This window comes from Phoca vitulina, unplaced genomic scaffold (genome assembly GCF_004348235.1).
Source record: "Phoca vitulina isolate PV1807 unplaced genomic scaffold, GSC_HSeal_1.0 scaffold4, whole genome shotgun sequence".
Lineage (NCBI taxonomy): Eukaryota > Metazoa > Chordata > Mammalia > Carnivora > Phocidae > Phoca > Phoca vitulina.
Genome location: NW_022589707.1, coordinates 34528473 through 34546492, shown reverse-complemented (window position 1 = coordinate 34546492; position 18020 = coordinate 34528473). Strand labels below are relative to the sequence as shown.

The 18020-nt window shown below is 35.8% G+C and overlaps 1 protein-coding gene across 1 annotated transcript in view; it reads right to left on the bottom strand.

The window, feature by feature from the left end:
- The window catches only part of HERPUD2 (HERPUD family member 2), a 33226-nt gene that overhangs the window by 11979 nt on the left and 3227 nt on the right, over positions 1 to 18020 (bottom strand). The window contains exons 3-5 of the mRNA XM_032401788.1: positions 10146 to 10223; positions 6974 to 7087; positions 4882 to 5036 (exon numbers count right to left, since the gene is read on the bottom strand). Coding sequence (XP_032257679.1) covers positions 4882 to 5036; positions 6974 to 7087; positions 10146 to 10223 — 347 coding nt within the window. The remainder of the gene's footprint in view (positions 1 to 4881; positions 5037 to 6973; positions 7088 to 10145; positions 10224 to 18020) is intronic.

Genomic DNA, 18020 nt, shown 5'->3' with positions numbered 1-18020 from the left:
TGCTAACATATAAATAAATACTATTTAAGAATACTGATTGTAGTGAGGTTTAGTGGGAAGAAATTAAACAACCCAAACACTTATGATAGAATATTGCCCCAATTCTTCACTCTTCTATAACAGGATTATACATGCATACTGTCTGGCATACAGGGGCAAAGCTGGCTTATGCCAGCTAATATTGACTCACAAAGCTCAAGTTCAGGAATTTTGTGAGCCAACCCTTGATATCTTGAAATCAGCCGTGGTGAAAGTACTTAACACCAGACAAATCAGCAAATGCTACAAATCAGCTTTATGCCCCCTCCCCGCGGGAACAGCCAGTTGGTAAGCATTTACCAGCACACCACTGGTAACCTGGCAATACCTCAATGCTATTGAGCACGGCCATGTGACTTGTTTTGGCTAACGGAACGTTAGTGAATGTGACACATGCAGAGGTTGTAAGTGTGCTCAGGGGTTAGCTTCCCCTCTTGTGTTCCTGTCATTTGTCATAAGAAGAACCTGTCCTAGGGAGTTTCTAGTCCAAAGAATGAGAAACATGAAACAGACCAGAACTCAACCTACAGCCTGAGGCAGAGCTGTCCCGAGTGACTAACAAGATTCGTGAACAAGAAAAATGAAGTGTGTTGTTGTAAGCCACTGAGATTTTGAGGTCATTATGTAGTAAAACCAACTAATGACATTCCTCATCGATAGAGGAGTGAGCAAACTGGCATATCCACATAATGAAAAATCTTAAACTTTCTTAAATAAAGGGACACCAGATGCTGAGACATACAGAGGTAATGCTGGGAAAAGAAAATGTCCTGTGTGCATCAAAGTAGTCTCCCTGGAAAGAATGGGCTTTGAACTGGGTGGTGCATAATAAGAATACGATTGGCAAAGTGCTGAACAAAGGCTGTTTCAAACAAGAAGTGGGTACAGAAGACGACTAAGGGGTAGCCAACCAGGATGTTAAACTAAGGCACTACCGGAACATAAACAACTAGAGAAACTTGTACTTCTTGGATCTTCTCTCAGGAGAACTACACACATGCGCAGGGAGTATTTCGATAAGCTGCTTGGGGTGGCGGGAAGGGGATTAAGGGCCTTGTAAGCGTGTTCATGTTCAAATAACAATAGTTGGTCTTTGAACTTCCTGGTTAGCTGCAGGGCTTTTATTTTGCTGTTTGGGCACTGGCTCTAATGGTCTTTGTCCCTGCTCTTTATCCCCACCCCCAACTCTCCTCCAGAGCTAAATCACCCTAAATGAATGCTGAACCAAAGTCTAAAAAACACTGGTGTGAATATAAGAACTCATCCAGAACGCCATGTGTCTCAAGACTTTAAATGTGGTAGATTTATATTTGAACTGGAAATATGTCCTGGCTAAATTATATTTTTAAAAAAGGTTTACAAAATGTAATAGTATTATTTTTTATTTAAAAAGTTTACTTAGGGCACCTGAGTGGCTCAGTCAGTTAAGCGTCTGCCTTCGGCTCAGGTCATGATCCCAAGGTCCTGGGATCGAGACCCGCATCGGGCTCCCTGCCTTCCTGCTTTCCAGGGAGCCTGCTTCTCCCTCTGCCTCTGCCTCTCTCTCTCTCTCATGAATAAATAAATAAAATCTTTAAAAAAAAATAAAAAAATAAAAAGTTTACTTAGAAAAGTGAAAAGATATTACAAAAATATTAATAATAGTTATTTCTAGGTGATGAGCTATAAGCAATTTTTACTTTTTGGGGGGGGTGCAGAGGGAGAGAGAATCTTAAGCAGGCTCCATGCCCAGCACAGAGGCCGACAAAGGGCTGCATCTCACAACCCTAAGATCATGACCTGAGCCAAAATCAAGAATCAGACGCTTAACCAACTAAGCCATCCAAGCGCCCCAGCAATTTTTACTTCTAAAAAAACCAGACAATATGGAAGGGTACAATGAGTAGGTTTTGTTTTTGTTAATTATAAAACAAAGCTGTTAATATTTCAGGGAGAAAAAACTGATGTACAAAACAGTGGGTATTCTATAACCCAACTGGTAATTTTCAGAGTTAGAGTAAATAAATGTGACAGCACAACAGACTAAGTCCAAAGCAGTCAGTCAGGATTTATAAATGTGACATTATAAATGGACAGCCAATGTGATGATGTGCACATACTGCTTTGGTCTTCCCATATTTCCTCAAGACCTAGATAGGGGCAAATAATCACCTGTATTAGGATTTCTCAACATGAGGTTCCCAGAGTATTAAGTTGGCAAATTCCTGAACACCACCCCAGACCTAGTGATTCAAAATCTCAGGGAGTAGGGACCAGGATTTAGGCATTTTAACAAGCTCACTAAAGACTGAGAACACTAACCTACATGGTGAAAAGCATGTGACTAGTTAAATGTAAGCTGTACTGAATTTTGAAAAAGGAATGCACAGCTTATATTTTGTTGGTGAGTTCATCAAGGTCACTAAATCACTGCTCTTGCACATTTAAGGCTAAGGCCTATGTTAAACAAAATCTACTTAAAGATAGATTTAAAGTCTTCATTAGTAAAAACTTACACCTATGAGATTAAGTTGAATTATATTCATTATTAAACTGAATAATCTATTAAACTTTCAGTAAATTGCTTTGTATATCACAAAGTGCTCTTCCCAAATATATTTATTTTCCAGCACCTAGTACTGGCATTCATTCATTCAAATCCGTTTGCTGAATAAATGTACAACATTCTCTTGTAAGTATGAATGAATTTGTAAGTAATTGCTAACACATCACTAAACGCTTTACATACATGAACTCTTTTAACCCACAATGGAATCCTGTATGATAAGTACTACTATCTCCAGATAATGAGCTAACTGAAGCAAAGCAGGGAAAAGCCTTGCCCAAGCTAGTAGTCAGTAGACAGATTCAAACCAAGGCAAGCTGGCTCCAGAATCTGTACAGTCACTAAGCTATACCGCTTCCTGATTTGAAACCAAACATTATTCATCTAGTAATAGATTCCCTAAGTAAAGCTGTAATATCTTTAAAGATTTTATTGTTCATCATTTTAATACTTACGTTTGGCAAAATAAACACTATTTCAGAATTTTCTGATCTGTTCAATACATTGCTAAGAGCTGAATGCTTTCATGTTGATTTCCTCAACAGAAATTATTAGAGAAATAATTAATCTTAGAGAAATTATTAATCTTTTCTCAAGGTATCTATGGTCTTATTCTGAAGACCTGTAACTTATAAGTTTTGTTTTATTACAAAATATATTCACTATAAGTATGAGAAAGAGTTAAAAATCTTATTATCATTATTAACATGTCATTATATATTCTTCCAGGTTTATTATACGCATTATACTCTCACTTTCCAGCACTACCACCAAATAAGTAAAATCACTGTACAAATTGAGAGGAACTGAAACTGTCTTATTCTGCAAAAAAAGAGGAAATGAATTACTGTCATAAGATAGAAAATATTTTAAGCTATATACTCAGCTTTGTTTTTCAACATTAAGAATTGAGTTTTGCAAACTGAGGGTTCTAGAGGGGAGGGGGACGGGAGGATGGGTTAGCCTGGTGATGGGTATTAAAGAGGACACGTTCTGCATGGAGCACTGGGTGTTATACGCAAACAATGAATCCTGGAACACTACATCAAAAACTAATGATGTAATGTATGGTGATTAACATAACATAAAAAAAAAAGAATCTATGACTGAATGGGTGTTATATGCAAACAATGAATCCTGGAACACTACATCAAAAACTAATGATGTATGGTGATTAACATAACATAAAAAAAAAGAATTGAGTTTTGCTGTACACCTTAATTACATAATGTTTTACGTCAAATATAATTCAATATAAAAGAAAAAGTACTGAATTAAGTTTAAAGTTCTAAGTAAAAAGTATCTGAATGTTTACTCGATCCTGTTTGACATAGCCGTCAACGGCTACTCCTTGGGTATGTCACTTCTACCATTGTGAGGTCCTAGCTATTTCCTTATTTCTAGCCTCACAAGCATAGATCTGGAGCACTGTCACACACTGCAGGACCATAGCATGCTATGCAATACAAAACGATCTCACTACCTATTACTCATGTTTCCTTTACTTCAAAAGTAACAAATAATAGTACCCCAGTTAAATACCTTGGTTTCATACATAACCCAGGTCCAAATCGTATTCTCCAGGATCCTACTCTTTGAGCTGTCTGAAAGATGTGCTGTGGCTGTTGGCTGTATTTCCCCCTAGGACTGCCTAATCCAAAAGGCCTGCTATAATTGCTAAATATAACGTAGCCATTGCAAGCCTCTTGAGTAAACTCCTCTAACAAAGACCATAGCAACGGTTAACCTATCTTTTATAATACATCACAGTTTTATCCTACCTCAGTTATTACCGAGTCTGGCTGATCAGAAACACCTGTGGAACTTTTTAAAAACAGATTACTGGGCCTTATACTCTTCCAAGAACACCCTCACTCACCCATCAGCTTCCCAGAAAGCTAATTTGAGTAGATCCATGGTGAAACTAAAAGAATTTTTTTAGCTACCTAGATCCTTGCTATTCGAAGTGTGGTCAAAGCATCAGAAGCATCAGCATCACCTAGGAGCTTGCTGGAAATGCAGAATCTCGGGCCCATCAGACTTACTGAATCATATTGCAGCTTAACAAGATCCCCAGGTGATTAGCACAAACATTAAAGACTGAAAAGCACTGCCCTAGATGATTCTGAGGTATGGCCAGCTTTCAAAAGCACTGCTCTCCTTAACCCTCTAATTCTCAAAATGTATAAGGAAGAATATGAATAAATTTCCAATGTACTTTCATCATTGCAGAGGGGCTACCCTGAAAGTCGGGAGTAACAGATTTTTAAGAGGCCCACAACTACGACTTCACTCACCCTTGCATTACATAGGGGAACTGATGACTCTGTGCTGGGTCGGTTTGTGCTTGTGGAAGGGTACGTTGCCTCAATCCTTCTGAGGAAGAACTGGCAGCTAAAGACAAGGTTTCTTGACTGGATGATGGCGTTGTTGATCCTGACTGATCTGAACTCTACAAACAAAAATGTAATTATTTCTTCAAGGAGATTTAATTCATTGCAATCATGAGATTAGAGACACATTGTTAAAAATGTATTTATGAAATCCCTCTGCAAAAAGTGAATTTTAGAAATATACTGATTTGAATCTTGTGCCCAGCATAATAGGCTGATATTTTCATTCTGATGAGAGTAAGAGTTCAGAAAATCAACAAATACATTTTACAAAATTAACAAGATATCAATCAGGATTTTAAAATTCTCACGTTCTGATGATGTCATTAACTCACAGATTCAATAACTTTAAATAATATAACCACTTGAAGACCACCTCAACAATTTTAACATCCTTCCAACTTCATTAAAATTATATTTTACCTGCACTGCCTTCCTATTGACTGGATGTCTTTTTGTATGTCTATCTTCCTAAGTCATGCCAGGTAAAAGGTGCCTGCCAAGAACACTGGTCTTTCACAAACTCACAAAGCTTTCTTTAAGAGGTTATTCCACATAAAGTAGACACCAAGTAGGTATCTACCTAATCAGACTAGGGAGTTTGATTCTTAGGGACATAAACTGGAAAAGGCTTCCTTTTTGTCAGGATTTCTCATTAAATGGACCAGCACAATATGGTATTCATTTTTTAAAAAAATTAACAGAAAAAAGGCATAGCCACTTGGCAGCACAGCCTAATTTTGTTAGAACTAATTTTTTCTGACCTTATTAGATAACTCTTTCATGACTAGATTTTTAAGACCTTCTCAAATCCCACTGAAATTTCTCAGCCATAAAAAATGAAGGGTAATTCAACTTAATTTTCCCTTGATACTTTTCAGATTTTGGTAACACAGCTTGAAAAAACTTAATATACATACTAATGACATGAAATCATGGCTGAGGAACCACGAGACAAGTCAGGAGGGGTCTTTCTTAACAAAAACTGAAGCAACACAACTGTGTCCAAAGAGTATATCCTGAATGCCAATGTTTTGTCCCTTCTTAGGAGAGGTAGGAAACATAGAAAGACCCTTGGATTACTGATAAACCAAACTTCAATTTAATGAAAGCTAAATTCCCATAGCTAGTGCTGGAAAATACTTACCACGGAGGCCATACTAATTAAATATAGCAACCAAAGGGTCTAGTTTCTTAAAGAAGCAGTTAACTAATAATTACTGAAAGATCCTTCAACTAGTTATCACCTCTGCCATCCATCCCCTCCTTCAAGTTTTGGCTAGATTCTTGACAAGAAGTATACTTAGCAGTAAGTAAGTTCTTTGCCCAAGAGTTTTAAAGCAACCTTCCACTCATCCAATCCTTTTCTCTCACCTCCAAAGGTGTCATATAAAACTTTAATGGGAAACTGAAAATAATTTAGCATAAAGAATTTGTCTTTAAAACTTGTATATCTAAATTGAAAAGTTCAACATTTTAAAAATTCCCAAGTTTAGGCAGACGGAAAAATAAGAAGGGAAAAATGAAGTCTGAAAGAACTGACTAGGTGAAATAATTTTTCTTCCTGAAGTTGAAATGTATGCCCAAGTCCAGTCATTTTAAAAAATAAAATTCTTGACCAAGCAATCTACTTTAAGAAGATTTAGCATACTCAAAATTTAAATAATTTAATCCACCTTGAATAAAATACAGTATATCAAGTATCTTTAATATTTCTGAAACTTTACTGGTCCTAGATTTTAAATTATGTAATCATATCTTCACTTTGTTTTCTGAGTATTTTAGTATTTAACCCCTGAAGATTGGATCTTCAATAACAAATAACTCAAGTTTCCAGGGATAACACTATGCACTGGATCTCTTAAAACCAAGTTTAAATGCCTAACTCAAGCTGTTCAAAACACAATCTCACAACCCACAAGCTCCAATTGTTCTGTTTTTCACTTAAAAGGATAATCAGAAAATTTCAACATTTACTCCTCCACAAACAACTCACAGAATTGCTGTTGGATGCCAATGCTTCATGACTTTCTCTAGTGGTGCTGGATTTTGGAGAACTGGGAGGAGTCCGAGAAGTACATACTAGATGAACCATATGATACTCATCTTGCTAAAATTAAAGAAGATTACATTGAAAGGGTAGTACTGGAAAATATATAGTTCAAAAGTCAGTACCTAAGCTGAAATATTTAACTCAAATTTTAAGTTCCTTTCTGGCATAGACATTTTATTAGTAAATTGTTGCCATTTGAAGGTACCGTAATATACCCTTTTAGTATCTGGGGCCCTTCTGAATTCAATATACTCTCCACGCTTAGAAAACTGTCTAAATACTCAGTCCCTACTATATGAAAAAATGATTACTTTGTATATCAAGGAGTCTTGAAGCAATCAGTGCTGTGAAGTTGCATCAATGCAATCTATTATTTCAACATAGAGACATCTAGCACCTTAATATCAAAACTATGTAACAGTCACATTGAAGCTTAGGCCTACAAACTTTGAGTAGTGAAAATACTTCCATTACTTGAGACTTCGCAGCCATAATAAAGAAACTCAACTGCACCTACTCTCATTTGCCTTAATTTTAGCAAGGTGATGTATAGTTTTAATTTTTTTAATTCAAAAACTAGTTTTACCTATAACAATCATACACAGATTTAAAGTGTATATTTGAACTACATTCCGTACATATTCCATGTGTTTCCATAAACTTACAACTATGCTTAAAGGAAAATATTCTAATAAGGATTAGGATTGGCATTTAAGCTCAGTGATTTCATGAGTATATTTATAGTCAGGCATAAAGCTAGTATATAAGATGGAGAAAGGAGAGAAAATAAAGGAGAGCAGAGAAGAATAAAGGATGGCTCAGCAACTTAAAAAAAGAAAGAAAAGAAAAGAAAACAAGAGAAGGATAAAGAAAAGGGGGAAGGAAGAAAGAAAGATTCCCAGTTGTGAGAAAGAGAAACAAAGCTACCAGAAACTGAGAATTTATCAACTGCCTCCCATAAACCTAGAATTGTGCTTAATTCTGAGGTGAATCCAAAAAAAGGGTAAGAGTCAGCCCCTCGCCCAAAGAGGCTCATGATATCATTAAAAGATCAGAATACAACATTAGAGCACAATTAGGGAATATATAAAACAGTCTTTGCACAAAACTGAGAAGCACAAATTACAATTGCTTAAGGAGTTAATAGGGTTAGAACGCTAGGGAAAAGGCATTCCCAGAGACAGCATGACATAAGCTGTGCCTAGCAAGGTAGGTAGAAAGCACACCTGATTTAATGTCCTCTTAGCTTCAGAATACTAAAAAGCATTCAAGTATAAGATGTTTATCCTTAGAAACCTAGTTTCAAAGGTCATATTAATCACAATTAACTAATAGTTTTCATTCACCTTTGGAGACTGTTTCTGCAAAACATTTTATAACTAACAGGTAAAGCTAATGGCAGCATCTACCTGAAAAAAAGTAAAGGGGTAACTGACTTTAACAAAAACGCTTTAAAGATCTATTCAAAATATAAAAATATTGTTCAAAATGTTTTATATAAGGGGCACAACAGTCCTTTAAAGCATTTTTATTTTAACTCTTCTGGTCAGAAATCATTTATAGAAGGAAAAACCTTTTAAAAAGTATTCATATGCATACTCTAGCCATCCTTGGATTAAAATAATAAATTCTGTATTTCAAAGAGCATATAGCAGAAACGTTTTTAAGCATAAACACAAGGGGAAAGATGAACAGGTGGAGCACAGAGGATTTCTAGGCTAGTGAAACTATTCTTCAGTGGATGACATGGTGGATACATGTCATTATTTATTTGTGAAAACCCATAAACTGTACCACACCAAGGGTGAACCCTAATGTAAACTATGGACCTTTGATAAAGCTGCATCAACGTAGTACACTGTGTACAATGTCAGTTGCAACAAATATACCACTCTGATGTGGTACCACTCTGATGTGGAATTTTGTTGGTGGGGTAGCCTAGGCACATGTAGAGACATGGGGTATATGAAGAATCTCTGTACCTTCTGCTCTGTTGTGCTGTGAACATAAAACTGCTCCAAAAACTCAAGTCTATCAGGGCACCTGGCTGGGTCAGTAGGTAGAGCATGTGACTTTTGATCTCGGGGTCATGAATTCAAGTCCCGCATCGGGCGGTGCGTAAGGGCTTACATTAAAAAAAAAAAAAAAAAGTCGTCTATCAAAGAGAGAGGGAAAAAATCTGCTGTAATGCCACTATTTTTGAGGGGGGGTCAGGGAAGAGAGGCTGTTAAACCACTTTGGCAACCTGAAACTACCTGATTAAAATGAAAATGACAGCAAGAAGTCACACTGGCAAAGCTAAAATTTCAACTATCTAAACAAAAGAAATATACCAGTATAAGATTTTTTGAAGTTTCCCACAGGTGACCATAAACATACAGGAGAGGACACAGATCTTCTAAATGAGATTAGGGATATCCAAAAGAACATTAAGAGTTAAGTCAAAGAGTTAAGGAGAAACATAAAAGCTATGTATTTGATTCTGCTACATTCACAAACAAAAAGCAGCATCTCAAATGCAGAAAAGTTCTACAAGTTTAATTCCACAAATGAACATGAGCTAAGAGCTGCCATTACAATAACTAGCATTCAAGCTGATTGTCAAAAACTACATTGAAATATATTTTAGCTCGTAGCACCAACATTCAAAGTTTGCCAACTGATCAAGTAATTGGACTTCCTTTTCATTTCCTGTCCTGAAATTAAACTCCTACCTCAAGCAACTTGTATTAAAACATCACGCAGTTCAGTCAAAAGGGGATTTAAGAGAGAAGAGATTATCAATGAAAAGCCCTCACCACTACTTGAACACTCCACTCCTGCACTACCACTAAGTCAATACTGCTTTCTTATATAAGGTGACAACTGAACAGAAACATAGACTCCTAGTTCATATTTAGCTACCAGATGGATATACAAAACTATTACCTAAACTAACTAGAGTCTATCATTATGTTCTTTACTTTCTAATTCATGTTTACCTGTTACGCTACCCAAAAGGGTTGATCTTAAGGATCTAAAAACTGAACTAGTTGGATATCGATAAAACTTCAGAACATATCTCTTCTCACACTCTAAATGTATCTGTTAACAAACAGTGGTTAGAAAAGCTTACTTTTCTGAGAATGTCTTTCAGCTGCAGATGATCGGGAAGCAGTCTGCCCGAATACACCAATCTCTGATCCTTCGTCAACTAAGAAATGGGACAAAGAAAAGAATTCAACTTTTTCTAATTATACAAATTGGAAGTTGGGAATAATATGCCTAAAAATGAGTAAAGTAAAACTCCCTTTAGGCACAGATAAGCAGAAAATTGACATAATTTAAGACCTTTTTTTCCAAATTCTACTTAAGACATTAAGAACTCAGCAAATGGTAGTCTATCTACTGTAGATATAATAAAATACAGATAATTACCATTTTTTTAAAAAACAGGAAAAAAAGGTAAACTGGAAGTTTGCCTTTTCAGCCATAATGCAATGCATGTGTGACTATCATTAAAAACCTTTAAGACTATAAATGAGAAGATGGCTGGCCTTCTAATAGTAATAGTCAACAATGGGATAAAATTTCAAGGTCACCACAGTTATTTCAAATTGTTTTCTCAGTATTTATAATCTAAAAGAATATACAAGATTTATTTTCTTCTTTACTAACATCATACAGAACGATTTACTGGTTTTAATTCAAGAGCCGTTTTATGTAACTATTCTAGTTTTTATTATTCCTACCATTCTCACAAATACCTCTATACGTTTTTCAAAAACACAAGACTAAAGAAAAATCAACTCAAGTGCATAGAGATTCAGCTGCCATCTTTATATGAAACTGAGAATAGGAAATACATTCTGGTTACTTCTGCCCTATTTTGTACGTATGATAAATCTGCTAAGTGCTCACACTGCTAGAATTAAAGTATTTAAAATCAAAGTATTTATGTATGGTCCCCATAAGACTTCCTAAATAAGCAGATGTTCCACGAATTCTATTAAAACAATTAAATATTAGCTATATCAACAACTGTTAAATATGCCAAATCTAAGCAATAACTGTAACAATTTTCAAACAGAATATATGTATTCAGCATGGCTACTAAAAAGGGTCTTACATTAAAAATAACCATGCTCTCTCTCTAAAACTGTCATACTGAGTAAGATCTGTGGTTCAGGGTTTCTTAGGTACCCAAGATGAAGGGAAAGGTACAGCTGTCTTTCCAAGATACTTAGCTGTTAGGCATAATCTAGCTTTCCCTGGAAGTATTTTTGAGTGTGCCATTCCTAAAATGCACAAGTTCAAATTCCTGTATATAAACAACCAAATTAACATAAGAGGCGTATTTTTTTTAAAATACATATCACAAATCTTGAAATTTCAATCAATACACATAAATATTGAGTGGGGAATGAATAGTGAATTATATAACATAAGTTAAAAGCTAAGTAGATAATAATTGATTTAACCCTTGGACAAAATTAAAAGTTTCCATAATATACTTACTAATTTAGCTGGAAACTAAAAAAGTTTCTTTGATAAATACTACAGTCATCATAAACTATTATTTTTCCATCAGTCCAAACATTTAATAGATACTTCTATGTCATAACATTCTGCATAAAGGACATCAGTCTTATGAATTTTTTTTTTACTTTACTATGAAAATTCTCAAACATACACAAGGTGGAGAGAACAAAACGAACCCCAAGGTACCATCTTCAAGAACTCCCAAATACTCAACTCCAAACATTATCAGTATTTTGCTATTCTTGTTTCATCTATCCCCCATTGCCTTTTTGAGGGGAAAGAGAATTTTAAAACAAATATCACACATCATTTCTTCTCACCTGTAAAAACAGTATGTATCTGGAACAGGTTTTTGGGTTGGTTTGTTGTTTTTGTTTTTGTTTCAAATAACTGCAATGTTACCACAGTCAACAAAATAAATTTCAATTGGGTCAACTTTGAATAAACTTTTATCTTTCCACAACAAGGGAACATCAATTTTCAAAAAGGCAGAATACAATAGAATAACAAAATTACATGGCACACCCCCCACAAAGTACATGAAGCAAAAACAAGTATGGATGAGGATGTGGAGAAATTGGAACCCTCACACACTGCTGGTAGGAAGACAAAATGGAACAGCCTCTATGAAAAAGTTTGGCAGTTCCTCAGAGAGTTAAACAAAGAGTTACCCGACAGGGGGCACCTATGTGGCTCGGTCAGTTAAGCGGCTGACTCTCGGTTTCGGCTCAGATCACAATCTCAGGGTCGTGAGATCAAGCCCCGCAGGGGCCTCCACGCTCAGCTGAGTCCGCTTGAGATTCTCTCCCTCTCCCTCTGCCTTTCCCCCTGCTCATGCTCTCTCTCTAAAATAAATAAATCTTGGGGCACCTGGGTGGCTCAGTCATCAAGCGTCTGCCTTTGGCTCAGGTCATGATCCCAGGGTGCTGGGATCGAGCCCTGCATCGGGCTCCCTGCTTGGCGGGAAGCCTGCTTCTCCCTCTCCTACTCTCCCTGCTTGTGTTCCCCCTCTCGCTGTGTCTCTCTCTGTCAAATAAATAAAATCTTTAAAAATAAATAAATAAAATAAAATAAATCTTAAAAAAAAAAAGTTACCCAATGACTCAGGATATGCCCAATTCCACTCCTAGATACCAAAGAAAACTGAAAACATATGTGCACATAATAACTTGTATAAGAATGTCCATAACAACATTAGTCATAATAGCTAAAAAGTAGAAACAACCCCAATGTCCATCAACTGATGAATGAATAAACAAAACATGATAAATACATATAATAAATACTACTCGCCCATAAAAAGTAATGAAGAACTGATACATGCTATAATGTGGGTGAACCTTGTAAACATTGTGCTAAATGAAAGGAGCCAGACAAAAAAGACCACATATACTATGATTTCATTTATATGAAATTTCCAGAATAGGCAAATCTATAGACAGAAAGTAGATCAGTAGTTACCAAGAATGGAGAATGACTACTAGTGAGTATAAGTTTTCTTTTTTGAGGTAACAAAAATGTTCTGAAATTAGACAGTTATAATAACTACACAACTTTGGGAATTAACTAAGAACCACTGAGTTGTACATGTTAAAGAGCAAGTTTTACAGTGTGTGAATTATATCTCAGTAAAATTGTTTCTTGAAATTAAATATTCAAATGCCTTCAAATAATCAGAAATTTTAAAAGGAGAAAGGAATTCTTTAATTTTACTGTGACTGAAAAACAGAGAAAAAGGAATTTTCATGTGCCTAACTTAGGTGAGAAGATCTGAAAATTCTTCTATGTCACTAAATTGCCTCTTCACTTTAAATATCAATAAATTAATTTAAATATCTGGAAAACCAGTAGTTAGATATGATAACAAACAGCACAGTAATCAACTGACTGAACTTCCAACTAGCCATTTTGTATCATAAACTAGAGTATTAGGAAAAACACAGATTTTGAGATCTCAATTCAAATTCAATTTCACTAATAAAAGTGACACAATTTTATTTATCCAGACCTGCTAATAACAGCATCATTTATCTTGACTGAAAAATCCATTTCTGTATTAAATTAAGTAATGCTACCTGCTATAACAAACTCCATAATCTCAGTAGCTTAACATAATAAAAGTTCGTTTCTCTCTCAATTAAAAAAAATAAAAAATCACGTGGTACCCTTTCAATATAAAAATCCAGAAGACTCAGGATTGGTAAATCTAAAACAAAGTACTAATTAAATTGTCAATTAAAAGTCTACTGTTAAGATACTGCCTACACAGATACATATATACTTGACCATCTATGTTAACACCACCATTCTTCCTGTTGCTCACACCCTACATGGAATAGCCAGCAAATCCTATCAGATAATGCTACTTTCACTGCCTCCACTGCTTACCACTAGACAGAGCCTAGTGATACACAGTACCTGGTATTATATGGTAGAGTAGAGGCAGCTAAATTACCAAGTTAGAAACATCCCAATGGTACTCCAAGGATGGTACTCCGAGAGACAAAACTAGGCCACTCCAAATAAATACCTGCTTAACTAGCTGGCCCCAAAAATTCTGCCACTCACTTAACAGACATTGCTAAAAACCAAGGTGAGGAAAGCTCATCGGCTAGTATAACATGCAAAAATAAATCATAAAGTGGGGAGATTTTTTTCTTCCTAAAAGGTTTACATATACTATCTAAAGTATCTGACTTTTTACTATTTAATCAGATATCAAAAACAGACAAAATACTATGCATCCCTAGTGCATTTAAAATATTCACAAGAGTCTGATAGATGAGTTTACAAAGCCAACAACAGTTTCATATTTCTAGAAAGTCACCTCGCTGGTATCAAAAGATTAAATTTTGTATATGAGGAACTAAATACAATCTCTCATTATGGATGGCTTAAAAAAATCATGTTCTTAGTATATCTGACATCAACACAATCAAATAGCTTAGTAAAAAATCTTCAACTTACATGTTAGTTCAAAGAACTAGAACCCAAGTCCTTTGAAAGTGGTAATTATTAGTATTTCAGTACTTATATATAGCTCAGTCACAAGTGCCAAATAGCTTTAAAGAGGTGGTTCCCAGAAGGTGCACAACATATCGTTTCTGTAGGAAATGAATTCTATGAATTTGTACTGCAACATATCTTCCTCCCACTCCCACTAAATTCACCCAATTTCAAACCCCAAAGAATTCAGAAGCACTGTAAATGGAAGCATGGTTTACCCAAACTGCCTCTACCCCTTATCTCCTTGCAACAACAGTAAACAAAAGCAGCAAACAGGAGCTTAAAAAATAATTTTCTCTAGAACTCCAAAGCGACATCCCCAGCTTAGCTGTTTCCACTCACAGGCCATTTGCAATCAGGTACACATACAACAGAGAATGCCAAAATACGTGACTGCTATGGTTCATAAAAACAAGCAAGAATGTAAAACGATAAAGCAAGCAAAGCAATGTGCTTTGAGGTCTTAAGATACTAGGTTCCCATATCTTCCCTAAAATATATCAAAATAAACAGAAATAGCACACACTAACATGACATGCATTAGAACACTATTAAAGCTATGTTATCCATTCATCTACAGCCTTTAAATGACAAACCACCTAAACACATACACCTCTTTTTATAGTTCACTTCTTTTCAGTTTGCAAGCATATAGCTAAGATGGCCAGGTCCCTAAATGCCTTTCTTCATCTTATTACATATAACCATCATATACAATGTGAATTAATGGTTTAAGCACCGAGGCTTGAAAGTCCGACCAACCTGGGTTCAAATTCCAATTCTACTACTTAAGGAGTTTTATCACCAAGCCTCAGTTTCCTATCTATAAAATAGAGCTAATAAATAAAACTTACATCATAAGGTGTCTATGAGGAATAAATGTGATAAAACATATAAAGTACTTAGTAGAATGCCTAATATACATGGCAACCACTTAGAGTAAATGGAAGTTTAAAATTTGAGCACCAACTATGACAGTTAAATAACAGCATCTGAGACCATGAAATCACGATTTGTAATGCAGAGGTGAGAAACTTAAACTAAAAGTTCTAGATAAATCCTATTTTAAAAACTGATACATGATTAAACAAAACATAGTACTGTTATTTTCCAAAAGAATACATTAGGAAAAGCTACAAAGGAGTTAAATCAAATTTAGGGACGCCTGGGTGGCTCAGCTGGTTAAGCGTTTGCCTTCAGCTCAGGTCATGATCCCAGGGTCCTGGGGTCCTGGGATCGAGTACCGCATCAGGCTCCTTGCTCAGCAGGGATCCTGCTTTTCCCTAGCTCACCCTGCTTGTGTATTCCCTCTCTCCCTCTCCCGCTCTCTGAGAAATAAATAAAATCTTTTTTAAAAAATAAAAAAATTAAAATTAAAAATAAAACAAATTTAGTCAGCACTCATTCAAAACTTAACTTTTCATCAATCTTCACATTCAATTTAATAATATCCTTTGTTCGAAGAGTTTTAAAAATATGAACTATATTGCTACGTGACATGAAACCCTCTTAAACATATGCACTAAAATTGTAAAGACAAGTCTTATAAAACAAAAATTATTTATATATATGGATTATAAGCCCCTTGAAGTCAACAGTTCTGAGATAGTTAAGTAAGTTTTAAAAATGACCTGCCTGAGTAAGGTAATAGGGAATTACAAAAATGAGGCAGATATAAACCTCAAATTATATTATTCAAGCTACTTCCACTGCTAATGAAATTAAGACTTCCATCTGAACTGTAGGCAATTTGGTTATGGAATGTTATATTCTCAGAACAGAACCTATACAACTGGCTCTATTTTTATTTCTTTAATTCTAACGGAATCGCAGAGCAATTTGAAAAAGCAGAACAAACCTCCTAGCTGAGCAGGAGAGCTAGAAGACGTTAAGTAATGATATTGACTGCTTTAGTTTAACAATAGAAAGCACCCAGACAAAGGAAATCCACCCACAGCCGAGGGACATGTTCAACAGGCATTTTGACCTCAAGACTGTAAAATGAGGAGCCAAGGCAAGCCCCAGAAAGGTTTATCCTCAAAACTGAATTCAGGGTGAGTCAGGTCCATCTTAGTTATTGTTTGTGTATGAGAACAGAGAGTAAGAAAGAAGCAATAATGAGAAAGACGCCTAATCAGACTTAGAGATCCTTACTTTTTAAGTTTTCTCTAGGATAGTCCATTCTACTGAATAACATTATGTTCAACTATTTTGAGAGGTGCCTGGGTGGCTCAGTCGTTAAGCATCTGCCTTTGGCTCAGGTCATGATCTCGGGGTCCTGGGATCGAGCCCCGCATCGGGCTCCCTGCTCCGGGGGAAGCCTGCTTCTCCCTCTCCCACTCCCCCTGCCTGTGTTCCTTCTCTTGCTGTCTCTGTCAAATAAATAAATAAAATCTTTAAAAAAAAAAAAAAAGTTCAACTATTTTGATATTTACATCTCTAGCAAATAAACCTAAACTAGATCAAAGTCTGAAACTACTCAAGTAAAAGTGGCCTTCTTGAGAGGTATCTTCACGCCTCCAGGGCTATTACCCAAATTACAGAATAATTATTTCACACTACAGGCCAATTTCAGGATCTGAAAATGTAAAGTCATGAAGTGATGACAAATGGCATATCAGAACATAATTCACAATTATCTATATACACTATCAACATGAACTGATGCACTTTCCAGTTCCTACACCAAGTCCTAAACCAATTATCAATACCATTCAAAGTTAAACAAAACTCCAAAAGAGTTCAATTCCACATCTGAGGTTTTTAGTGATGGCACTGTAAAGTTTTGCATAAATATGGCAACTGCCCTATTTCCTAACTGGAAGACACCTTCCCCTCCGTAGCCCATTATGGATCTGTAATCTTTTTAAAAGTACTATATTACATTGAGAATCATCAAAGCAACATTACCTCTGAAATAATAGGTTTAAAAAAAAAAAAACAGCTATCATCTTGTCTGCTTAAAACTGTTATCAACTCTTTAAGAAAAATGTCCCCAGAGGCGCCTGGGTGGCTCAGTTGGTTAAGCACCTTCGGCTCAGGTCATCATCAGGAGTCCCGCATCGTGCTCAGCAGGAAGTCTGCTTCTCCCTCTGACCCTCCCCCTCTCCTGCTCTCTCTCATTCTCTCTCTCTCAAATAACAAAATCTTTAAAAAAAAAAAAAGAAAGAAAGAAAGAAAAATGTCATTGTCACTGTGAACCTTTTCTTAAAACAGCTACATATTCCTTTACCTTCCCTTCTGAGATGACCATTCCCTCCCTATGCTCGTACAGCATTCAGTACACCCCTCTTGTGTAACACCAGTCACATAATATTACAGCTTTTTACTTACATATCTGTATGCCCCACTAGACCTGAGCTTCAGAAGAGCCAAGGAATCATCATCACCTTCATGCATAACATATAGACACCCAAATGCCAGGTCAATAAAATCCTAATTAAATAAATAAATGAAGCCCAAG